The 26768-nt window shown below is 38.3% G+C and overlaps 1 protein-coding gene across 1 annotated transcript in view; it reads right to left on the bottom strand.

Annotated features, from left to right (window-relative positions):
- The window catches only part of BRDT (bromodomain testis associated), a 35335-nt gene extending 15896 nt beyond the window's left edge, over positions 1 to 19439 (bottom strand). The window contains 12 exon segments of the mRNA XM_014459557.2: positions 4153 to 4284; positions 4480 to 4593; positions 5259 to 5548; positions 6034 to 6203; positions 7354 to 7542; positions 8444 to 8572; positions 10796 to 11137; positions 13964 to 14136; positions 14518 to 14632; positions 16278 to 16415; positions 17836 to 18072; positions 19322 to 19439. Coding sequence (XP_014315043.1) covers positions 4153 to 4284; positions 4480 to 4593; positions 5259 to 5548; positions 6034 to 6203; positions 7354 to 7542; positions 8444 to 8572; positions 10796 to 11137; positions 13964 to 14136; positions 14518 to 14632; positions 16278 to 16415; positions 17836 to 18024 — 1981 coding nt within the window. The 5' untranslated portion in view covers positions 18025 to 18072; positions 19322 to 19439.
- Between the last annotated feature and the right edge of the window lie 7329 nt (positions 19440 to 26768).

Genomic DNA, 26768 nt, shown 5'->3' with positions numbered 1-26768 from the left:
AGCAAAAGGCATCAAAGAATTTCAATTTTAAAAAATCAAAGCCAGACTCACTCTTCTTTGAGTACACTTGTGCCTTTTTCTCAGGTGCATATCTTTGTTTCCTCTATCCTAAACGCTAAGAGTTCCAACAAGGTTTGCAACCAGGGGAGCAGCTGGCAGCAGCAGCAGCTCATCCTAGGCTTCTCCCCATTTCCCCACATCCTGTATCCAAGGGCCCTTCCTTTGCCTCACTATCCTGAGCTTCAATAAACTTACTTTTACTTTAAAATAATCAAAGCTACCTAATATAGTATGTCTTTAAGTCTTACAGACTATAGATAGATGAAAATAATAGTCTATACTCAGCATTTTGCTTCTCATTCTACACTCGAATCATTGATCGCAGTGGAGTGGCAGTGAGCCTACCAGGCAGCAGCAGGTGTAGTGGGGCCAGGATGAGCAGGAGTGGCTCAGCGCACTACTGCCTCAGCTTCGCACACTACTACATCCCTCGGGGATGTTGGACTGCCGGTTTCTGCCCGATCCCTCAGGCCAGGCCGAGGGACCCCACTGGTGCATGAATTCATGTACTGGGCCTCTAGTATTGTAATAAAGATGCCAACTCTTAATACAGGATAGCCATAAGAACCTTGAGTCTGATGAACAAATTTGTAAGAAATTGTGACTTGACTAAGAAAACTGCATAAAATCAAATTGCTATAAAAATCCAGGACAGGTATTAAAAAACAGATTAATAAAAAATTCATAAAGATCAATATATTTCTATCAGAAAATAATTTTTACAGATTTCAGAAAAGTTTCCTCTAATAAAATTTTGAAGAAATGAAATTATATTCATATCTCTTATCATGAATAATCAAAAGGCCTTCTTACCTAGAGTGCAGGGAAGCAAGATATTCATAGTCATAATAAATTTTAAAGCCACACAATCTTGGCATGCTCTCCCTCTTGGGAGCAAACCTGTGCCTTTCCCTCAAACACATTACCTCTGCCTTTCCCTCTCTTAAGCTCCAAGGGCCCTTCTTTTGCTTCTGAAATTTGTTTCCTGAGCCTGCCCAGTCCACCTGGCTCACTTCTACTACCTCTCTAACTTTCTATATAAACTTTCTCTTATAATTTGGGGAAAAAAGCTACAAAATCTTATATGTATTTTCAGTTAATTTTTAAGCATGTTAATGAAGTTTTTGCTCATATGCCTCGTTTTCAAAAATTATATTTTTTCAGTGAATAGACCTATTTCCTCCCACCTTTAAACTCAGACTTGGGATTTGTTTACTCCCTGAAAATGTCATGTGCATAATTAAGAATGGTAGATGAGTAACTTATTTTTACAATAGTTATTGTCATTGATAACTAATGATTACTTTTCATAATTTACAATCCATTTATATATTTTTATTGTTCTCAGGAGAAGTAAAAATGTTCTTATCTCACACACTAGAAATTAGGAGTCTTACAGTATTTTAATGGGCACAACTGAAGTTAATATGTAGAACAAAAGGTCTTATTGCTTTCACTTACTAATTTATTAAGCAAAAATATAATTATTTTTCAATGAAGTATACAGTCTGAATATTCATAAAATATAAATTTCAAAGGTAAATGATAACTCATACTATCATGTTAAAAGACAAACTGGCCCTAACCAGTTTGGCTCAGTGGATAGAGCGTCAGCCTGTGGACTGAAGGGTCCCAGGTTCGATTCCAGTCAAGGGCATGTACCTTGGTTGCGGGCACATCCCCAGTAGGGGGCGTGCAGGAGGCAGCTGATCGATGTTTCTCTCTCATCGATGTTTCTAACTCTCTATCCCTCTCCCTTCCTCTCTGTAAAAAATCAATAAAATATATATATTTTAAAAAGACAAACTGTCCTTTGTGTCACAAACCTATATACTATTATAATGTGGAATGAAGTATAAAACTTTTGCTACTTTAAATATATAGTTTTAATTTTATATACATAATTATAATTGATTTTAGAGAGAGGAAAGGAGGGGGGAGAGAAACATTGATTGGTTGCCCCCTGCTTGCACCCCCATAGGGAATCAAACCCACAACCTGGTTATATGCCATAACTGGAAATTGAACCTGCCACCTTTCAGTGTATGGAAAAATGCTCCAAAATCCAACTGAGGCACACTAGCCAGGGCTGCTAATTGGATTTTTTAAATAATGATTTTTAAAAATAGTTCCTGCTTTTTGAAAAAGATGACATTAAATAATAATGTCATAAAATAAGAATTTTAAAATTAGAATTCTGAGGCCAAGTTATTCTGCTAGAAAGTTTGAAAAACATAATATTATACCAGAGGGAATAGGGGTTGAGAAGATAGTAAGGGATAAAAGGAGTCAAATATATAGTGATGAAAGAAGATTTGACTTTGAGTGGTAGGCACACAATTTAATATACAGATGACGAATCATAGAATTGTACACTTGAATGTATATAATTTTATTAACTAGTCACTCCAATAAACTTAAATATATATATAACGCCCGGCTGGTGTGGCTTAGCTGTTGAGTGTCAACCCATGAACCAGAAGGTCACGGTTCAATTCCCTGTCAGGGAACATGCACAGGTTTCAGGCTCAATCCCCATCACGAGGCATGTAGGAGGCAGGCGATCAATGATTCTCTCTCATCACTGATGTTTCTATCTCTCTCCTCTCTCTAAAATCATAAAAATATAATATATATGTTATATATATATATAAACAATGGCAACAAAAAATACAACATTTTAAGAACACATAGTGGATGAAAAACATTTTCTTTCCTTCATGCAATATTTTGGAAGATTCTATCAGAAACTGATAATTAAAATTAAAATTGAGGTACTCTGTTAAAGCATTCTGTATATAGTACTTTTCCTCTAATACGCAAGGAATTTACGGAAAAGAAGTCAATATGTAATTAGATAATTCAAACTAACAGTTCCAATATGAGTTCTATCCTACAAATAAAAGACAAAGTGCTCTAACTTATTAGGCCAAAAATGCTTTATTAAATGGAATTACAAATGCTATTACAATTTAAGACTCTAAATGCAACTTAAGAGTTTTCCCAGCATTGTTTTATGCTTAAAAGTAAAATAATATATAAGAACCCTAAATTAAATTTTTTCTGGCATGACAAATTCCAACAAAATTATAAGTTCTGTTTATTCTAACAAAAATATTTAACACTGTGTACTTTAGAAATGTAAAAACAAAATACAGCAATCAGCACCACATAAATACTAACTAAACAGAAGCAAAAGTGAAAACAGAATGCAGTGCACGCCAGCAAATCCTTACTGCCAGATTGAAATAAGAAGGATATTCTAATAGCTTGTAGGAATACCTGATGTGCCAATATTCTATGTTGGACGTTTGTTTTTTGTTTTTTAAAAAAAGATCTGAATTTTATGACAAACATACATCTCATTTTAAAATAAAGCAAAATTTTAGCACCAAAGTGTTCTGTATTCTGAATTTGCCTTTGGTGAACAATGATGAATGCTACTACCACTTCGTTCCTTGGGTCAGAGGTTACTTGTCAGCTATATAACCATCAATGAAAGTGCACGAAGAAAACAGGCATGAGTTAAGTTTGATACAGCTGACAATAAACTGTACAAGGTAATGTGGTACTTTAGCATAAGTGAGAGTGAATTTAAAGTATAATTTTTTATAAATGAAAGATCATCTTCTATGGTGAAGACAATATAGAAGTGAAAAAACCTGTTTTACAGTTTCTAGGATGACTGGTTTCTTAATTCAAAATGATTATTTGAATCAGAATATATTGTCACAATAGGACATGCTTTGCAACATTAGAGTGATCTGATATGAAAAATGTCCTCAACCTTTTATCTTAGAAACAGAAGACCAGCATTTTGTTATTTGATAGTTTCTGGTATTAAGATTTGATCTGGTATTATGTACTAAGAGGCTATCCCACCTTTAGTAAAATTATTTTCAATATTACAAGCCTATAAGCCACATACATATAATATGTTTATTTTACACAGTACCTCTTAAAGAAAATAGTGATGTCATCAAACATGGGATTAAATAGTAAGTGTGGCATCCAAGCCATACTTTCTGGGTAAGTAACAAACATTTCAAAAATTTTCCCACAACCAGAGGTGCACTTAAGGGGATAGCTAACCTGATTCGGAATCACTGCTGTCTGAAGTAACTGAATCACTGCTACTACTTTCAGACTCCGACGAACTGCTGCTGCTGTCACTCAATCGGGAACCAATTCCAACAACAGCTGTGGATGATGGCGTTTTCTCAGCTACAAAATAGGGAAACACACTGAAATGCCAGTAGGTGTCCCCATAAAATGTATACACACTTTAATAGCTAATAGCTCAATTTTGAAAATGAAATGTATTTTAATAAACAGTGCCTATATAATTATTCAAAGTGTGTATAGACATTTTTGGGGGAAACCCCATAGTCACAGGAACATTTGAAAATGACCACCTACATTTTGTTTGGCATTTTCTGGAATTTAACTGATTATTGACATCTAGTAATCGCTTTTCCAACTGCTGTTTTTTCTGTGCATGAAGTTCTTCATTTGACTTCATTATTTTCTTACCTGTGTGATTTAGGACAAAAGTAAAAGAGTGAGCAAACTTAAAAGTAGTGAACATCAGAATGGTATCTACTCATATATAGAAACTAGAGGCCTGGTGCACGAAAATTCATGCACTGGGAGGGGTCCCTCAGCCCAGCCTGCACGCTCTCACAGTCAGGGAGCCCTCAGGGGATGTCCCACTCCCCACGGCCGATCAGGGAAAGGCACTGCCCCCATCACCCCTCGCTGCTGCTGCCTCTGGCCTCCCTCTGCAGGAGGTGACCTGGTGATCAGGGGAAGGTGATGCCCCCATCATGCCTCTGCTGCTGCCACTGCCAGCCGTGTGGCTGCCTGAGCCTTGGCCCTTGCAGCCACCGCGGTTTTCCTGAGCCTCGGCCCAGCCCTCGTTGCCTGAGTCTCGGGCCCTGGGCAGCAGCAGCCACCATCCATAGCTTGCCTGAGCCTCGGGCTGGCCGTGGGCAGTGGCAGCCGCCATCTGCAGCTTGCCTGAGCCTCAGGCAGCTTTGTCTGGAAGGACGAAGCGTCAAGTCCCCACCCACCCACGTGCGCCTCGCCGAGCACATAGCTGTGCCGGCGGCACACACAGCCTCCTGCTGATAGGTCATTACAGCATGATGGTGTGATGAGCATTAGCATATTAGGTCTTTATTATATAGGATACCTACCATGAGGTTTTAGTGGTCTTTTTCTTAGACATGCAGCAACATATTTTTCTAGCTCTCTTAGTGTTGTTGTTTTCAGTGTTTCAAAATCTATCTCTATATCCTCATGGTTAGAATTTCTCAGTGAAGGTTCTCTTGAATGTATTATATGAAGGACTTTTCCAAGTTTATCTCCAGGGAGTTTGTTTATATCCAAACTTAACCGCCTTTTCTCATCATGGCTCATAGGTTTAGCATTATCTTCATCCTCAGATTCCAGAGCCAACACTTGTTGTTGCCTCTTCTTTGGCTCACTGCAACAAAAATTAAATTTAGTCAAATCTATTTTACAATATATGAAAGCCTAAGTGACTGTTATGACTGAATGACCGGTAGACTAGTTGCTATGATGCTCACTGACCACCAGGGTGCAGGAGCTGCCCCCTGGTGATCAGTGTGCTCCCACAGCCAACCTCTTGCGGCCGTACAACCTCCTGCGGTCCCTCCCCCCAGTCGGCTGGCCCTGATCTGCCCCGATAGAGGCCAGCTGGCCAACCTCCCACAGTCCCCCCCGGCTCCCCCCCAGCAAGCCGGCCAACCTCCCGCAGTCCCTCTCCTTGTCTCTCCCCCTAGATGGCAGGCCCCAATCGGCCTGGCCCTGATCGGGACTGGGCAAGATGGCCCTGATCGGCCCTGATCACCAGTGAGGCCTAGGGACCCCACCGGTGCACGAATTCGTGCACTGGGACTCAAGTTTTACATAATATTCTTTTAATAAAGCATCATAAAAGATACTTACTTGCTCTTAGATTTCTCCTTTATTTTCATTTGCTTAAACTTCTTTCTTGGATTTTCATCTGTGTTATTAACCTTTCCTTTTTTCTTTTCCCGTTTAGATTTGTCTTTTTTTTTTAGCTTATGGTGTGGTACTTGGGATAGAACCTGCAGTTGATCATGAACAGCTTTAATCTGATAAAGGAAAAATTAGATAATAATTAAATAATTAAAGACACTAGAATAAAATGATGCACTCAAAAGTCAAGAGTATCCTTCACATTATATTTTAGATTCATTTAATAACTTTTCTCTTGAGTTTGAATTTCATTTTATGAATTCATTATATTGAAGGGTATATATTAAATTACAAACACTATCTATCATGTGCTCACCCCATAAGCTTAAATATTCATCTAAACGAGACCTAGAATAATTAGCATTTCAGGTAGTCTTAAGTTTTTAATAATTGATTTTTCAGGCTTTAGCTTAGAGCAGCTTAACATTTTATCATAAAAAGGTAGCAAATATTAAAGATATCATCCATAAAATATCTCTGATTATGATATATAAATCATTTCAAAGCAAATTAGCTCATTGTGGTTAAAAATATAAATAGCCCTGGCCATTTTGGCTAACTGGATAGTGTCAACCCGCAGACTGAAGGGTCCTGGGTTTGATTCCTAGTCAGGGCACATGCCTGGGTTGTGGGCTCAATCCCCAGTAAGGGGCTGTATAGGAGGTAGCCGATCAATGGCTCTCATCATTGATGTTTCTCTCTCTCTCTCTCTCTCTCTCTCTCTCTCTCTCTCTCTCTCTCCCCATCTCTGAAATCAATAAAAATATATTTTAAAAAGTAAAATAAAATAAAAATATAAATAACAAGATTTTAAGATATATTTTAGTAGGAAAGAATATTAAACATTATAAACGTGTCAATAGGTAAATAGAGCTACAGTTGCTAAGTGATGTAGATATAACAGCTTTTAATCTACACAAAGAATTTTATAATAGACTAGAGGCCTGGTGCACGAATTCATGCACTGGTGGGGTCCCTTGGCCTAGTCGGCAATTGGGGCCGATTGGGGCTGGCCAGCCTGGGCAGGACCGCGGGAGGGCTCCAGGGCATGTCCAGCCTGTCTCGCCCAGTCCCCCAGCAGCAAGCTAACTTACCCATCGGAATGCCTGCCCCCTAGTGGTCAGTATGTGTCATAGTGACTGGTAGAATGATCAAACGAATGGAAGAATGAGCAGTCAGACATTTAGCATATTACGCTTTTAGTATATAGGATCAGCAGCAACAGCTCATATAAATACAAAAACTTGTATCAATACACTTAGCTACCTGCTTCTTAAGCTTTGCAATACACTGAACTTCGTCATCTTCAGAATCATCAGAAGAGTTATCTTCAGAGGAAGTTTCAGTACTGCTTTCTCTACCAAGGGACTTTGTGGTATCTGTTTTGATATTATATACAGGCTTACTCTCAACAGGTTCATCTGGGATCTTTGCAAAATGCATTTCAAAAACATCCTATAATGGAAAATCAGACTGTTAAGGTTTTCTGTATTTTTTATTTAATGCAGCACTGTCCCCTTTTAACAAAAGCTACATTTTGGTGTCATATTTTTATAACAGTTCTGGTTTTCCTTGTGGTCATCATTTTGTAATATATACATTTATCAGGTCATTATGTGTAAAACTTAAAACATATACAGTGTTACATGCCAATTATATCTCTATAAAACTAGATCACAATTATCAAAAGAAGAAATATAAGACTCATGCTTACCCTCCAGCCAACCGTAGCAACATTTCTCACTTTTTTCAGGTAACGCAGACCAAGTAATATTGAGAATCTTCTTTCACAGATCTCCTGCCCTGTGGTTGGCAGTCTACTACCTCCCAATAGTTCAGCCTCAAAAGTCCTTAGGTCTTTCCTTTAGTGGGACATGGGCTCCAGTCAACCCTATCTGAGATATCTACTGTCCCTGTTTCACTAATATTTTCCCCAATATTCTCTATATGGTGAGCACTTTGTTAAAAGATTTGCTACTCGCTGAAACAGGTTTTGCTCAGTGGATAGAGCGTCGGCCTGCGGACTGAAAGGTCCCAGGTTCAATTCCGGTCAAGGGCATGTACCTGGGTTGCAGGCACATCCCCAGTAGGAGATGTGCAGGAGGCGGCTGATCGATGTTTCTAACTCTCTATCTCTCTCCCTTCCTCTCTGTAAAAAATCAATAAAATATATTAAAAAAATAAATAAAAGATTTGCTACTAAAGGATGCTATACCTCAAGAAACAAACCATCCCACCAATTTAAAAATTGTATTTTACTACTTGGGTGTTATTCTTTATCTCTTGAGTTATGGTTCTAAAATTTCTAAACTATATTCAGAGGAAATTCACTTTCAGAGCACAGGTAACAACTTACCTGGAGCATTCTTGCCATTGTCACTACTTCATGATCTGGAGGATTGTATCTGTAGCAATTCATGAACATTAATCTAACATCTGCAGCAAATTCATATGCATCCTTATATTCTTGGTTGTCCATTTTTCTCTAAATAAATTAAAAATTACAGAATTCACAAACATAGCCAATAATTATTTGACCACCTATATTAAGTGTTTAGAGATAAGAAAGGAGGGCATTCCAAGTAAAAAAAAAAAAAAAGAATAGGAATAAAATCACAACAGCAGGAAAACAAGATGTTTTCAGATAATCTTGGATAGACAAGTTTGAACATAGAAAAGCAGTGAAAAGGGCACCTACATCTAAGATGTATATTATAATTGTCCAAGGAATGAAGACATTTAAAAGTGAACAGAAAAGAAATTATCAGCAAGGGTTACATTTTTAGGTAGCTGCATATTAAGTATATAGAACAGCAGTTCTCAACCTGTGGGTCGAGACCCATTTGGGGGTCGAACGACCCTTTCACAGGGGTCACACAACCCTTTCACAGGGGTCGCCTAAGACCATCGGAAGACACATATATAATTACATATTGTTTTTGTGATTAATCACTATGCTTTAATTATGTTCAATTTGTAACAATGAAAATACATCCTGCATATCAGATATTTACATTACGATTCATAACAGTAGCAAAATTACAGATATGAAGTAGCAACGAAAATAATTTTATGGTTGGGGGTCACCACAACATGAGGAACTGTATTAAAGGGTCGCGGCATTAGGAAGGTTGAGAACCACTGATATAGAAGAGTGAGGATGTAGAGTAGCCAGTTAGGTAGACACTATAAAATAAAAACTACCAACAGACAAGTAAATCCTTTAGACTGCTGGGCAAAACGTGTGTATTAATGAACAATTCATAAACAAATACAAAAGGCCAATAAACAAATGTAACATGCCAGACCTCATTTGTAATTGAAGAAATGCAAAACAAAAGCTTGAAACAATTTTCTACCCATCAGATCACTGGAGATTTGAATGTGCTCTGATTGGGATCAGGGAATTTAACTCCCTACCTTTTGGTGTACAGGACGACTATAGCCAACTGAGCCATAGTGTCTGAAGCTAAAAAATTACTTAAAAAAAAAAAGAATAAAGACAAAATATAGACACCTAAGCCCTCATGGAAGAGCCACATGTTTGCACTTTTGTGAAAAGGAAAAAAAACAGAGGAAAAAGTAAGATGAAAAAAATGATGGTAAACACAAAATTTAGTAACAGGTTAATAAACTTAAAGTTGATGATACAATAAAATAAAACTGTGTGTTAAATAAAAACCAGACTTCCAGACCAGTGATTTTGCAGCCAATGTTCGGTGGCACACTGGTGTGCCACAAGAATTTTTAAAACATACAATACCCAATTACTTATCAGGGGCACTGACCTCCTTTCCTTTAGATTGTCAAGTTAAAAAATGACAACAGCTAACAGAAGAATAGCCATTGGTGTGAATGAATAAAACTCATACCTATTTTTCTTTTGTGAGACTGGCAAAAAATATAGGGCTTTTTTTGTGAGCTACAGAATTTTAGTAATTAGTTTGTGTGTGCCATGAGATGAAAAAGGTTAAAAATCTCTGTTCCAGACAATAAATAAGGAGTACAATGAGTACAATTTATCAGGAAGATAGATAACAATTCTGTAAATGCTATAGTTGTATTCTTTTAGTAATTTCCCTTAAAATTAACATACATAATTAAATTTTGCCAATAATTTAAAGCTTCAAAATCAGCAAGAAAACACCATGCAGAAAGGGTTATAAACTACATAAAAATGTTTTGCATTAGAATTATGAATTAAAAATATTTTTCTTTTGTGAGATTGGCAAAAAATATAGGGCATTTTTTGGTGGCTCAGTTGGTTAGAGCATTGTCCTGTACACTGAAAGGTATGTGCTGATCAGGGCACATACCTAAGTTTTGGATTCAATCCCTAGTTGAGACGTACTCATGCAAATCAACCAATCAATTTTTTATCCTCTCTCTCTCTCAAATAAACATATTCTCAGGTGAGGAAAAAAATTATTGAATATATAATGAGATAATGTTCACAATATAGTAAATAAAAATTCAGGGTACAGTTATATACTGTAACTCAAATATTATAGGAAAGAACCATAGATATGTTTGATTAGAAGAAAATAAAAAAATATACTGTTAAATGTTCCCATGATTCACACCAGGTGGTGAGACTACTAATGATTGAAATTTTCTTCTTTATCATTTTCTGAATTTAAAATTTCTTTACAAGGACACAATGACTTTTATAATCAGGAAAAGAAGTCCCTCCTATTAAGACATTTACCTTGATAGTTCCAAGATCCATTGGATTTTTCACAATGTCATAGTAGTTATGGAGTCCCAATGCATTAACATCAACAGGATTATAAAAGGGCCATGCATATGAAAAGTGCTTCTTTGCAAACAGTTCTTTCAGAATCTCACTACAGTGCCTTAATGGTTCAGTTACTTTGACTTTATATTGTTGCTGAGAATTCAGCAAAACATTCTTCCCCCCACTCTCTTTTACGGGTGGCATTTTGGCTGTTTTTTTTTCTGGAAGTGCTGGGGAAGGTCCACCACTTGCTTTAACTACTGAAGTTGTAGGAGTTGTTGTATCTGCTTTCCTCTTTACACCCTTTGTAACCTAAAACAAAACAATTCAACAATAAAACTATAAGATGACATTCAAAGCAACAATTTTCTTAAAAAAACAAAGGAAAGCATTATTAGCACCAAGTCTTCCACATATTACATATTAGTAAATGTTATTTTCTTTTTTATAGACAAAGTAATTTACACATTTTTCTTCCCACCCTGCAAGAATTCTCTTGTGTAAACCTTTGAGACCAATGAAAGATAGAAAGAAAAAGTTAGTTACACAAAAAGTTTTTGAATACCTGAAATCAGCTAGAGTGTATGAATTTTAAAAGAAACTTATTGACCCACCAAATTGTGAGTAAATAAGTTAGATCACACACACATATAAAAGAAACAACAAAGATTCTAAACCAGTTCAAATCCTACCTAAGAAATCTCCAGAGGAGAAACCAAGATGGCGGCATAGGTAAACACCCGAGATTGCTGCCTCGCACAACCACTTCAAAAATACAACTAAAAGACAAAAGAGACATCATCCAGAACCACAGGAAGGCTGGCTGAGTGGAAATTCTACAACTAGAAGGAAAGAGAAAAGCATACCGAGACTCAGAGGAGGTGCGGTGCGGAAGTAAAATACAGAGGTACAGAGGTGCATGCGGAGAGGGTTGGCGGCTGAGGACACGGTTGTCTTTTTCAATCGGTAGGGAGTCTCAGGCTCTGAGCTCCAGTTCCGGGCGAGTCTCTGGGGACCCAGACTCATACAGGAGAAACTGGACTGTCTGGCATCGGTCGGAACTCGAGGGCAGCTTTCTCTCGGGGGTGCTTGCAGCGATTGCAAGGACACTGAGAAGCAGGGCCTCTGAGAGCAGGACTGAGAGCAGCCATAACTGCTCGCTCTGCCCTGTTGATCCCCTGGGACCCCGCCCCACCCATGCCACGGAGGCTTTTGCATATGAAAGGCCTGGCCCTTTGCAATCTGAAAATTACCTAACAAACTGCAGCTGCCCCAAGGCCCCGGGGAAACTTGCAGTGTGTCACAGCTGGCTCCTGCTGGATAGCCTCAGGCAGAGGCTATATTAGCACCTCCTTAGAGATCCAAGAGCCAGTGTACCCAGTGGTCAGAGTGGGACCATCCAGATTGCAGCTCCTCGGATTCATAAAGGACACACTCAGGGGGCAGACTCAGTGAGCACCAAAGCCCCACTGAAGCAAGTCTTGCCCCAGAAGGGTGTCTCCAGCACAGAAGTTCTCCCACTGCAGACACAGCTGATTCTCACAGCCATTTGGCCTGGAGGTCAATCCCTCCCAGTGTTATCTACACCAATCAAGGCTTAACTACAAGAAGACTGTGCACACAGCCCACAAAGGGGTGCACCAAGAGTGTCCACCTCAGGTAATTTGGGAGGCTGAGCCACTGGGCCCTATAGGACACCCAGTACAGAAAGCCACTCTATCAACACAGCCAAGCATAAAAAAATGTGGAGACAAAGAAACAGGACACAAATGACAGAAATGGAGGAAAGCAAACTTCAGGATATAGAGTTCAAAACCACACTTATAAGGTTTTTCAAGAATTTTCTAGAAACCGCCAATAAATTTAGTGAGACCCTCGAGGATATGAAAAAGGACCAACTAGAAATTAAGCATACACTGACTGAAATAAAGAATATTATACAGACTCCCAACAGCAGACCAGAGGATCGCAAGAATCAAGTCAAAGATTTGAAATATGAAGAAGCAAAAAACACCCAACCGGAAAAGCAAAAGGAAAAAAGAATCCAAAAATACGAAGATAGTGTAAGGAGCCTTTGGGACAGCTTCAAGCGTACCAACATCCGAATTATAGGGGTGCCAGAAGAAGAAAGACAGCAAGATATTGAAAACCTATTTGAAGAAATCATGACAGAAAACTTCCCCTACCTGGTGAAAGAAATAGACTTCCAAGTCCAGGAAGCACAGAGAATCCCAAACAAAAGGAATCCAAAGAGGACCACACCAAGACACATCATAATTAAAATGCCAAGAGCAAAAGACAAAGAGAGAATTTTAAAAGCAGCAAGAGAAAGACAGTCAGTTACCTACAAGGGAGTACCCATACGACTGTCAGCTGATTTCTCAACAGAAACTTTGCAGGCCAGAAGGGAGTGGCAAGAATTATTCAAAGTGATGAATGCCAAGAACCTACAACCAAGATTACTTTATCCAGCAAAGCTATCATTCAGAATTGAAGGTCACATAAAGAGCTTCACAGATAAGAAAAAGCTAAAGGAGTTCATCACCACCAAACCAGTATTATATGAAATGCTGAAAGGTATCCTTTAAGAAGAGGAAGAAGAAGAAAAAGGTAAAGATACAAATTATGAACAACAAATACACATCTATCAACAAGTGAATCTAAAAATCAAGTGAACAAATAATTTGATGAACAGTATGAACTGGTGATTGTAATAGAATCAGGGACATAGAAAGGGAATGGACTGACTATTCTTGGGGGGGGGAAAGGGGTGTGGGGGGTGTGGGAAGAGACTGGACAAAAATCGTACACCTATGGATGAGGACAGTGGGGGGGGTGACGGCGGGGGGTGGGGGGGGAAATGGGTGGAGGGGAGCTATGGGGGAAAAAGAGGAACAACTTTTTGTTGTAATAATCTGAACAATAAAGATTTAATTAAAAAAATAAAAATTAAAAAAAAAAGAAGGAAATCTCCAAAATTTGGTTCACATATAAGTTTCTGTTCATAACATGTATACAGACCACTGTAAGATTGACCACTATAAAGTAAAGGCCAATTTTCATATTAACTTTTTTAAAGTATAGACATCTCAACAATCAAACTTACACTCAACTATTTTAAAGTTGCAGTAAACTTGCCTGGGCCACTGTTTGTGAGGTAGAGTTGGGTGGAGCACCTTGTGCCATATTTAAAGGAGAAGTAGATGATTCAGGAAATACAGAGGGACTCACTTGCGGCTTAAATACTTTTTCTGATCCTTTAGGAGACTGTTTTTCTTTAACAGAAGAAACTGCTACATTCTGTTGAGTGCCTGGTAAAGTGTGAATGAATATTTGAGTAAAATACAAAGCTAAGATATTTTTCTTAGTATTTTACATTAATCCATTTAATTCAACTTTTTAGCAATATAAACATGGCACATTCCCACTCCTCCTTTAAACCCTCCCACACACACCTGTTGAATAGTGTTAGGCCAATTTAGATTTAGCAAAGACATCAAAACCTGTTGTTAATGGTAGGCTTATCAATTTTACTCAAAAAGATGTGTAACATCAACTCAGACTAACAGACAGGTGGTAGTAAACATAAGCAAAACTTTCCGACATCTTGGACACATGTGTGCGCGCGCACACACACACACACACACACTCATATATATGAAAGAGAAAGAGAACATAAACTTCTGGCTTACCTTTCTTTATTCTTTCCTTACCACCCACAACTTGCTCTTCTTTTGGCATCTGTAATAATTTCTGTTTAAATAAATTCTCTAGAGCTTGTGCCATAAGAACAATGTCATCTCCAGGCTACACAATATATAAAATATGCCATAACGTTACACAGTATGGTCACTGTACCAAGTACTTCTTAATCGTACTTAAATCCATTGTTTTTTTTTTAATATAATGGTATATTAATCCAATGGTTTTCAAGAAGATATTACAAATATTAGTACCAAGTTTCTATAAATCAGGCTATCTTATAGAAGGTAGTAACATAGCACTTTTCATCTATCACTTCTAAATTAAGTTTAGAAAAAAGTGTAGCAGCTCATTTTAAATTCTAACATCCTACCCCTTTAACTTCTAAAAAGGACCCAAGATGCCTTTTGAGCATTAGAGTTACAACTCAACCAACCCCACTAATATGAAAAATATTAGAAATTAAAATTTCTACCTCACAAATAGGTTACAAAACTTATTCATGGCTATGCAAATTACTTGACTTGTCCCAATTCAGTTTTCAGTTAACTAAACAATAAAATGACAGTATTGAACTCAATTTTTAAATCGTAACTACTTTGCTTTGCTTTACTTCACTATTGAGGGGAGGAAAAAAAAACAACCCCTCAAATAAATTACAAAGCAAAAGTCTAAAGCCGAGAACACTTATTTCTAAGTTAGGGAGCTCAGGAGAATTACTGAACTTTATTTTTAAAGTAGAGGCCCGGTGCATGAAAATTCATGCACTGGAGGGGGGTCCCTCAGCCTGGCCTGCCCCCTCTCACAGTCCAGGAGCCCTCAGGGGCGGGAGGTGACCCCGTGACCAGAGGAAGGCGACGCCCCATCACACCTCTGCTGCTGCCACTGCCGGCAGCACAAGCCTCAGCTGGCCCTGGTTACCTGAACCTCAGGAGAATTACTGAACTTTATTTTTTAATGTTCAATATTTAATTGTTAATTTAACAATATGGAATTGTTAAATTAAAACGAGGTTGCCAATGGTACTTTGAGAGTATCAGTGGTTCTGAATTAAAAAAAAATGATATTGGCTAATAGTCTTAAATCTTTTAAACATATAAAATGGCACTGATAATTACCTTGGGAAGCAAATAAAAACCTCTATTACCTTTCTGTATCACTAGTGATTCTGAATAAATGGGACATAAGTTTAAAATGATTAGATATCACAGAAGAGTTAGGAATCCAATTTCATGGATGTTCAAAATGACCACATATATTATCAAACAGGCTAATGCATTAACAGATGCAAATACTACTACTGGGATATAATAGAGAATGTGTCTGATCTTAAATTTGTCATGAAGTTTGTAATTTGTTTAGTTTCTTAGGTTATGGCCAGGGATTTACAACGTGAAAATCTAAACAAGATTAGTGTATAATGAGATTTATCATCTTATAACTAAAATGGCAGAAGTGCATTGGAGAATATTTTGAAATAATACTTTACCCACAGAAGCCAGCTATCATTGGTATGTCATTTTTAAAAGCATAATAAGTCATTATAGGTATTCAGGAAAAAATATAGCAAATAGATTGAACAAATATTGATAGGTGAAAATTAGGAAAACTAGTAAAAAAAAAAAATCATTATCCCTAAAAATACGTAAAATACCCCAAATCAAGACTTGATATTTGAAATCAGTTCACTTGTTTATATACATCTCCTATATGTAACAGCATAGAATTAGCAAGCATAAGGCTTACATACCTTGTTGTATAAATAACAATTCGAGAACATTGTTCTGAAGTCTTCTATGCATTCTGAAGCCTCCACATAATACTTATTTTCCAAGCGCTTCTTAATTGTACTTAAATCCATTGGGTTTTTGATAATGGTATAATAATCCTATAGTTTTCAAAAAGACATTACAAATGTTAGAATTAATGAATGAACTACAATTGGCACACAAAGAAATTTAAGGAATGCCATAACCTGTAAACCAAAACCATCAGTTAATAACAAACACAAGAATGTAAAAGTAGAATCATACTGGAAAATAAAAAGGGCATGAAGAAAAATAAATTAGTGTTATCAACTCTGAGAGATCCAGAGTATAATCCCAGTTCCATGACTTACTTTTATTTTACACACTAGAGGCCCAGTGCATGACATTTGTGCACTGGAAGGGGGTGTCCCTCAGCCTGGCCTGCACCCTCTCGTAAGTCCGGGACCCCTTGGGGGATGTCTGACTGCCAGCTTAGGCCCGCTCCCCCTGGGGGGTCCTTAGGTCTGCCTTGGAGGCGAGGGAGGCTCTCACCACCACCCCTGTGCTCGCCAGCTGTGAGCCTGGCTTCTGGTTGAGCAGCATTCCCCCTGTGGGAGAGCACTGACCACCAGGGGGCAGCTCCTGCATTGAGCGTCTGACCCGTGGTGGTCAGTGGGCATCATAGTGACCGGTTGTTCTGCCATTCGGTTGATTTGCATATTAGCCTTTTATTATATAGGATTACTTAGCCATTCTGTTATAAGATGGCTAAAAATTCCTAACGTACAACCTAAAGTTGAATTCTATTTGTGATGCAACAATCTGCCAGGAACTGTCAAGAGCAACATTCATGACAACCACATTAAAAAGTCAAGTGACGCCCTAGCTGTTTTGGCTTAGTGGATAAAGCATCAGCCTGCTCTATTGGTCCCCAGTTCAATTCCAGTCAAGGGCACATATCTCAGTTGCAGGCAACCAATCAATATGTTTCCCTCACATCAATGTTTCTCTCTGTCTTTCCCCTGCCCCTACCTACCACTCTCTCTAAAAATCAATAGAAAAATATCTTTGGATGAGAAGTAACAAAATAAAAGTCAAGTGACATAAGCTATGACAAGAAAGCATGTACACAAACTGTTAAAACAATAATTTCAACACCCAGAAAAATGAGCTTTGTTGTTTAGGAAAAAATACTCATTGGGGTATTCTTTAGTGGTGCTGAGTAAATCAGGTGCTTATTAAATATCTATCTATATATAAAAGGCTAATATGCAAAGTGTCCCCTTGGTATTTCAACTGGGATAAGTTCGATTGCTCGTATGACATGCGCTGACCACCAGGAGGTGATGCAGAACATGGCAGGTGATGGGGGTGGGGGTGGGGGTGCTGAGGGAAGGAGGAGGCGGGGAGGTGAGGAACCTGAGTGGCCCTGATTCCTGGCCAGGCCTAGGGATGGGCCTCTGGTATTTTATAATATTAAAGACTAGTTTATTTGTTTTAGAGATTTACACAGTTTCGTTTTAAAAAAACACACACTAATATATTATAAGACATACTTACGGGCAATTGTAGTTTCACAGCATCCACAGGCTGCAGAAAAGGCCAGGAAAAACTATGCTTCCATAAAGCCTTCAAGACAACTTTTTGTAGATACTGCAGTTGATTTGTCAATCTCCCATTTTTCTTAGTATTTATATACTCTGGTGGTGGAGGGTTAATAATAGCTATTTGTCTACTTGGCAGAGACATTCTTAATTGCTTCAAATTCTGATATTCTAATATCTACAAATACATGTTCTGAAAAACAAAACAAAGCTGAGTTATTTTCAAATGGTTCTATAGGAACTGAAAGTATTATTTAAGAATAACAGAAAATAAACAAATGGGACTACATCAAAATAAAAATCTTCTGTACAGCAAAAGAAACCATCAACAAAACAACAAGAAAGCCTACTATTGGGGAGAACATATTTAGCAATGATACATCTGATAAAGGGTTAATATCCAATATATATAGGGAACTCATGCAACTTAACAGACAATCCAATTAAAAAATGGGCTAAGTTCCTAAATAGTCACTTTTCCAAAGTGAACATACAGATGGCCTAGAGACATGGAAAAAACGCTCAAGTCACTGATCATCAGAGACATGCAAATTAAAACAATGAGGAATCACCTCACACCTGTCAAAATGGCTATCATCAACAAATGACAAGTGCTGGTGAGGATGTGGAGAAAAGGGAACCCTAGCAGTACACTGCTGGTGGGAATGTGAGACTGGTGCAACCATTACAGAAAACAGTATGGAGTTCCCTAAAAAAATTAAAGATGAAATTGCCATTTGACCCAGTGATCCTACTTCTAGGAATATATCCTAAGAAACCCGAAGCACCCAATCAGAAAGAATGTATGCACCCCTGTCATAGCAGCACAATTTACAATAGCTAAGATCCGGAAACAGCCCAAGAGCCTGTCAGTAGATGAGTGGATAAAAAAGCTGTGGTACATTTATACCATGGAGTACTATGCAGCAGTGAAAAAGAAGAATCTCTTGAGACAGCATGGAGGGACCTGGAGAGTATCATGCTAAGTAAAATAAGTCAGGCAGAGAAAGACAAGTATCACATGTTCTTACTCATATGTGGAAACTAAGTAACAAAATAAACTGATGAATGGAGTGGATCCAGAGATATGGAAACATGGAACAGAGTGCAGAATCTTGGAGGGAAGGAGAGGGTGGTGGGTGGGTGGGAGGGAGGTAATCTACCAAGGATCTTATATGCATATATGCATGGCCCATGGATGCAGACAATGGGGCAGTGAGGGCCTGGGGGGGAAAGGGGGATAGGGGAGGGCTGGAGTGGGTCAGATGGGGGGAAAATGGGACATATGTAATACTTTCAACAATAAAGATTTAAAATATAAAAATGAAATGGTTCTATAGGACTGAAAGTATATTCAAGAGTAACGGCTATTATACTTTAAAGCACATAATGCTTTTTAAAAACCAAATGACAAATGAATCCATTTTTAAACAAATACAAACCTTTTTCATATGATAAGTACTAGAAGTTGTTTCATTATGTATGTATGCCTTAGTTTTGGATGATTTAGGTTATTTCAATCTTTCACAGTATTTCTGTTTCTCTAAGACACAAATTGATGTCTTAGCAGGAAAAGTCTGCAAGTTTCTGGAAAAATAAAATAGCAGGTGAAGTTAAAAATAATATTCATATATAGTTACTCTACAATTATTAGTTCAATGAAGGGGAAATGGCAAAAATAAAGGATTTTCTGGCTAATTAAATAAAATGATTTATTTTAAAACAATTAGAAAAACATGTTAAAATGCTATTCTTTAGTGCATATTGCTACACCTAAAATAAAAGTTTAAAACTTCATGAGTATTTCAGAAAGACAGTATCTAATGTAACTAGTAAGCATTGTTACTTTACAGCTCAGAGAACGAAGGTATTACACCAAGTCTGTTAGCAAAATGAAAAGTACGGTTATCAAATAAAGTGTTTATTTTTAGAGATCAGTGTTACATTTAGCCAATATCTTCGTTTGCATTAATGTGGTGTTAATTCTCAATTTCTTTTTTATTGTGGTAAAATACGTATAACACAAAATTTACCATCTGAACCATTTTTAAGAGTACAGTACAGTAGTGTTAAATATATTCATATTTTTTGAGCAACTAATTTCCAGAACTGTATTATCTTATGAAACAAACTATACCTATTAAACAACTTCTTTCTTTGCCCTCCCCAACCCCTCGTAAACACATTCTATTTGCTGTTTCTATGAATTTGACTACTCCAGGTATCTCATGAGTGGAATCACAGCATTTATCTCTTTGTGACTGCCTTATCTTAGGATAATGCTCTCAAGCTTCAACTATATTGTAGCGTTATGTTAAAATGTTCTTCATTTTATAAAGTTCAATAACATTCCACTGTATGTTTGTACCATATTTTGCTTATCCTTTCATTGATGGACCCTTTGGCCCACCTCTTGCCTATTAAGAAGTGTTGTGAATATGGGTGCATATTTCTTCGGGACCTGCTTTTAGAAATGTGTAACTGGAATTTCTACATCATATGGTAATTCTATTTTTAATTTTTTTGAGGAATTGCAAAGTGTTTTCCTTAAGTGGCAGCATCATCTTACATTCCCAACATTCAACAGGGTTCCAGTTCCTCCTCATCTGAACATCATTTGTTATTTTCTGGATTTTTTGTTTAAAAGTAGCCATCCTAATGGATGGGAGCTTTGTCAATCACTTTAAAAGTAGCACTGCCCAGGCTCCAACCTTGGGAGGTGGGACTTGGAAATTAGTTTTGTTTACTTGATTTTTAAACTACTTTGGTGATTCTGCCCTGGCTGGAGTGGCTCAGTTGGTTGGCGTGTCATCCTGTACACCGAAAGGTCTCAGGTTTGATGCCTAGTCAGGGTGTGTAGGAGAGGCAACCAATTGGATGTCTCTCTCTCCCCTCTCTAAAGTTTCTTGGTGTCTCTGATGTGTAGCCAGGATTAAGTACTACTACATTAACTTGGAGGTGATTACCAATCTTATAATTTATTTCATCTTATGACTTTATATATATATATATAATCTTTAAGAACAAAGGAGATGATATTCTAAAATATCACAACTAAAAATGGCTCTTGCTCAGCTGGTGTGCCTCACTGGTTGAGCAATGACCTGTCATGATTTCGATTCCGTCAGGGAACATGCCTCGGTTGGGGCTTGATCCCCATTTGGGAGGGGAGGGCATGCAAGAGGAACCTGATCAATAATTTTCCCTCATCATTGATGTTTCTATCTCTCCCTTCCTCTCTAAAATCAATAAAAACATTTTTTTAAAAAGGAAAATGGTTCTTATCCTCGCTTTTCAATTAAAGCTAGACTACCTTTTGAGTGTCTTAATTACAAAGATAACCACTATGACTTCTATCATCATAGATTAAAGTTTACTGACTGTTTTAAAACTTTCTAGTTTTGCTGTGCATTATATTGTGTCTGGCTTCCTTTCATCAATGTTATATTTGTGAGATTTAGCCACATATTTACCTATGCTGTTTGCTCATTTTCATTGCTGTATGGTATTCTACTGTAGAATTATCATTCATCCATTCCTACTGGGACCTTTGTGTTGTTTCCAAATAATTGATTATGACAATTACTGCTGTTGTGAACATGCATGTCATATATATATATATATATATATATATATATATATATGCAACATTATGTTGTGTATTAACCCAGAAGTAAAATAGTTGAATCACAGATTATGTGTATGTTCAACTAAAGAGAAATTGCTCAAAATTAAGACATAATAACCAAACTCAAGTTATTCTATATTAAATATTTGCAATAAGCTACTAAATATATTTTGGAGACTAGGGAAATTTAGGGAATTGTTCATTTTGATAGGTATGAGAATGATATGGTGATTAGGTAGGGAAAATGTTTAAATGTATGCTCAAAAACTTGGTGTGAATAGTCACACCTGTATAGTATGTGCTAAATGGTTTTTGCGGAAAACCCTATATAGACAAGCAAAGATGGCTATATATATATTTCCCTATATGTTAAAATTTTTTAATAATAAAGTGCACTGTGATGAAGGGCTACAGATGAATTGGCCAAGAACAACAGCTGATAATTATCATTGGGCAAAAGAATAGCTAATATTGGTAATCTGATCTTTTCAAAGTAAATGCTGTGCATTGCTTGGCTAGAGGTCCGGGTTTCTAATGTGAGGTAAGCTCTCTGTTTAGCAACAGAGGACTATAAATTGGTCCCTTTATAAAATATTTGCAATTATCCCAGTCTTACTGTTCAAAGTATTTTAAGTTTCTGTTTACTCACAAAATTTTTTGAAAAGAACTTATGTGTGCCCAGTTGGTTTGACTTAGTGGTTGAACTTTGACCTATGAATCGGTTGATTCCCAGTCAAGGCACTTGCCTGGATTGCGGGCTCCACCCCCAGTGGGAGGCGTGCAGGAGGCAGCTGATTGGTGATTTTCTCACATCATTGATGTTTCTCTCCCTCTCCCTTCTGTCTCTGAAATAAATAATAATGATGATGATACTTGGCTAATTTCTGTGTTAGCTGCCAATTTCACTTTTTTAAATTGTCTCTAAAGCCTTAATTATTTTTATTAACAGGAAACAAAATGCCAACATAATGCCCCAGCAACACAAACCAAGAGATTTTCACCTTATCTTGACATAATGGTGGGTCACGTTCAGTTGCACGATATCAGAAGTAACATCATTCATTTTAGTTTGGTTATCTCTAAAATGACTTATACTCTAGCATGCTGAAGTATGGAGTTACAAATATGCTGGCTAGTATGTATAAGCCATCACTATCTTGTTCGTATGAAAGTCCACCGTTGTTTCTAATGTTTATGGTGAGTTGTCATTTTATTGTTACTGCTGCTTTCAAAGCAGTTTTTTGCCCATTGGTTACAACAATGTTTCCTTTTCCATTCTTGTTCCCCAGCCAACTGGACTCTCTCCTTACTATTAGCAATTTCCTATATATTTTTTTAGAAATCACATGGGTTTTTTTTTACAGAACAAGAGTGCTGATCATTACCAGAACTTAATTCATCTTAGAAAAATGCCTCCTCCACCCCCTCACCAAAGAAATGTTCTATGGTAGCCACCCTTCCCTTTAATGGCTGCATAATGTCATATGGATTGGACATATGGATATTACATGCAACAATGCAATGAATATTCTCATATGTACATTAATGAATATATATGCCACTACCTATTACATATATATATTTGGGGGGAGGGCTGGCCTATTTATTAACAATTTCTGGGCCAATGTTTTTAAATTTTGCTAGATGTTTAATTGTTCTCCTGATGTTATTCCAACTTCTAGTTCTACCAACAATGTACAAGAGTAAAGTTTCAAACTTCTAAGAAAAAGAGAGTCTTTGAGGTGGTTGTGAATATTTCAAAGTCATTTCTGACAAATACACATAGATGAAAGATTTCTAGAAATGCATACATTAGCAAAAATTGTTTCCAAAATGTTCCTAGAAACATGAAAGTTCACCTCTAATTCAAGGTTTCCTCCTTTCAAAAACACCAGGACCATCAATTTCTTGTGTTTTCCAAGAAAAAAAGTTTAATTCCTCAATTATTACTACCTCAATGGTGCAGGTATTAAATTGTGTTGCCCAATATGCACACTGAAGCTTCAAGGAATCAAGCTTGATAAAAAAAATAATTTAAACCCTGACGGGTTTGGCTCAGTGGATAGAGCGTTGGTCTGAGACTGAAGGGTCCCAGGTTCGATTCTGGTCAAGGGCATGTACCTTGGTTGCGGGCACATCCCCAATTGGGGGGGGGGGGGTGGAGGTGTGTGCAGGAGGCAGCTGATTGATGTTTCTAACTCTCTATCCCTCTCCCTCCCTCTCTGTAAAAAAAATCAATAAAATATATATTTAAAAAAATTTAAGTTAATATATCTTGAGCCAGGAAGGCTCAATTTTATATAGTTGCATGTTTTGAGGCTTTGAACAAAGCTTGTTTAAAACTATTTTCCATCCATTTCAACAAATGGCAGAGAGTAAGTTATTCTGCTGTGTGGTGGCTCTTTTGGTGGAACATCATAGTAGATCTTACACATGCAGGAAGGAAGCAGTACAGCATAGAACTAAAGAATTTGGCTTTTTGAATATCAGATGGTTTAGGGCTCAGTAAGGTTAAAAAAAAGTGATGAGCTCAAACACTAAATCCTGCCATCATCAAATGAGCTGCCTCCAATTCAAGGGAGAAACGCTTCTTGAAAATAAAATCAGGGCTCTGGCCAGGTAGGCTCAGTTGGTTAGTGTCGTCCCCCTAAGCCAGTGGTTCTCAACCTGTGGGTCTCGACCCCTTTGGTGGTCAAACCACCCTATCACAGGGTCGCCTAAGACCATCCTGCATATCAGATATTTACATTACAATTCATAACAGTAGCAAGATTACAGTTATGAAGTAGCAACGAAAATAATTTTATGGTTGGGTCATAACATGAGGAACTGTATTTAATGGGCCAGAAGGTTGAGAACCACTTCGGCCTAAGCCAAGGTTGTGGGTTCAATCCCTAGTCAGGGCACACGCAAAAAGCAACCAATGAATGCATAAATAAATGGAGCAACAAATCAATCTCTCTCTCAAATCAATTTAAAAAACAATAAATAAAGCCCTGGCTGGTTTTGCTTGGTGGATAGAGCGTCAGCCTGCGGACTGAAGGGTCCCAGGTTCAATTCCAGCCAAGGGCACATGCTCCAGTTTCCAGCTTGATCCCCAAAGGGGGGCATGCAGGAGGCAGCCAATCGATGATTCTCTCATTATTGATGTTTCTTTCTATCTCTCCCTCTCTGAAATCAATAAGAATATATTTAAAAAATAAAATATAAATGAGGCTTCAATGAAGGTCAAACAGGTAATCTAGAAAGTGTATCTTCTGCACAATAATCCAGTCTTCTCATCTGCTGCTCCCTGCAAGCTAATGAGTCCTGCCTAGAACTGCTCTTGGTACTCTAGATAATGACCCCCTTCTGAAGTCCCTGCTCCCTCTCGACTGGATCTTCAACATTTCTATCCTAACTTACCCTCCCATATAAACTTTCTCAAGTATCCCTAAAATTCTTCTCTTGATCCTATTGTCTCCTCGTAGCCCCAGTCTTCTTTCTTTTGTACCTCACATCAGAACATCCTTAAAAATGGCCTTGTTTTTACCCCCACCTCACAATCAACTTTTCCCCACCATTTCTTTAAAACTCCCTTACATTTAGGTTAACACCATACTTAGTGGTTAAATCCAATGGGTTCTTTTTGACCCCTATCTCATTTGACCTCTCAACTACATCTGCCACTAGACTATTGTGACCCTCTTAAAACTCTTCTCTAGTTTCCAGGATACATTTTCCCCCAGATTCTATTTGTTAAATATTTATAAAGCACCTACAATGAGGCCAAACACTGAGCTAGAAATTGGGGATACAGTCTCTTTACAGACACTTATGCTATGCTAGAGAAAAGAATGATGCTAAAACAACAACAAAAAAACCCCCCAAAAACCAACAAAACAAAACCCAGCCCCGGCTGGTTTGGCTCAGTGGATAGAGTATCTGCCTGTGGACCAAAGGGTCCCAGGTTCAATTCCAGTCCAGAGCATGTACCTTGATTGCAGGATCCTCCCCAGCTCAGGGCTCGTCAATGTGTTTCTCTCACATCAATACTTCTCTGTCTCTCTCTCTGTAAAAATCAATGAAAAAATATCCTCGGGTGAGGATTAAAAACAAAATAGAGGGCCAGGGTGGAATTCCAGATCTTATTTGCTCATAATCTTATTTGGCTAATCCACTAATCTTCCCCGCTTTGTACCCTATTTATACTCCATCTACAAACTCCCCGGATATGGTCTAAAATATCTCTACACAAATGACTGACTCTAAATGTACATATTGTGAATACTTCTTGTGGCCTGGCCAGAGCTGGCTGAGTGTTGACCTATGAACTAGGAGGTTACGTTTGGATTCCTGGTCAGGGCATATGCCCGGGTTGCAGGCTCAATCCCCAACGTGGGGCGGGCAGGAGGCAGTTGATCCATCAGTGATTATCTCTCAGCATTGATGTTTCTCTCCGTCTCCCTTCCTCTCTGAAATCGATAAAAAAAATATTTTTAAAAATACTGTGTTCCTATTCTCCGTCCCCCAAACCATTGGTTTTGTTCACTCGTCACTTCCCACCTGAACTAATGCAATGGTTTGGTTTCTGTTCACACCTCACCTTAATTCCCAACACAGGCTAGCACCTTGAGATCAGGCCCACCCGTTTCTGCAACATTCAACTCGAGTTAAGCTTGCCAACGGCTTAATGATAGTGGAACGAATAAATGAATCAAGGACAGGAATTTCCCCGCCCCAGATGCTGATCTCCATAATAAACACAACAAAAATGCCAGCTGCAGCCAGAGCTCCGGACTCTCTCAGGCGTTCCCTAAACGTCAGTGATCAGCACCAGCCGCGGTCCACCGATCCCGCCATCCCAGCGTGTTTTTCCAGATGGAGGAGGCGGACCCCCGACTCCTCGCCCCGACCTCCCGCCCATCCCAACCTGACAAAAAAGCCCCCAAACCCACCCGAACCACAGCAACACAAACACGGCTAAGGGAAAAGCCGCACACATACCTTTTAATAGGGTCTATTGGTCAACGAGCTTGCACTAGATGAGGCCAAAGGAAGCCAACGGGCAGCTCACCTGGCCTGCGGGCGGCAACGGCACGGCCTCCCCAACCGCCTCGCCGGTCGCCCGGCGCCGATGGGGGAGGGGACGCGAGGAAAAAAACGGTTATTCCCCACCCGGGGTCCCAGCGCAGCGGGCCCCAGGACCGTGCTCCCCCGCAGAAGCTCTTACGTCTTGTAAGAGGATCTTGTCTGATCGTCCCCTGGAGCTTGCACAGGAT

Source organism: Myotis lucifugus, unplaced genomic scaffold (assembly GCF_000147115.1).
Source record: "Myotis lucifugus unplaced genomic scaffold, Myoluc2.0 scaffold_110, whole genome shotgun sequence".
NCBI classification, from domain to species: Eukaryota; Metazoa; Chordata; class Mammalia; order Chiroptera; family Vespertilionidae; genus Myotis; species Myotis lucifugus.
This window is presented reverse-complemented; position numbering and strand designations above follow the sequence as displayed.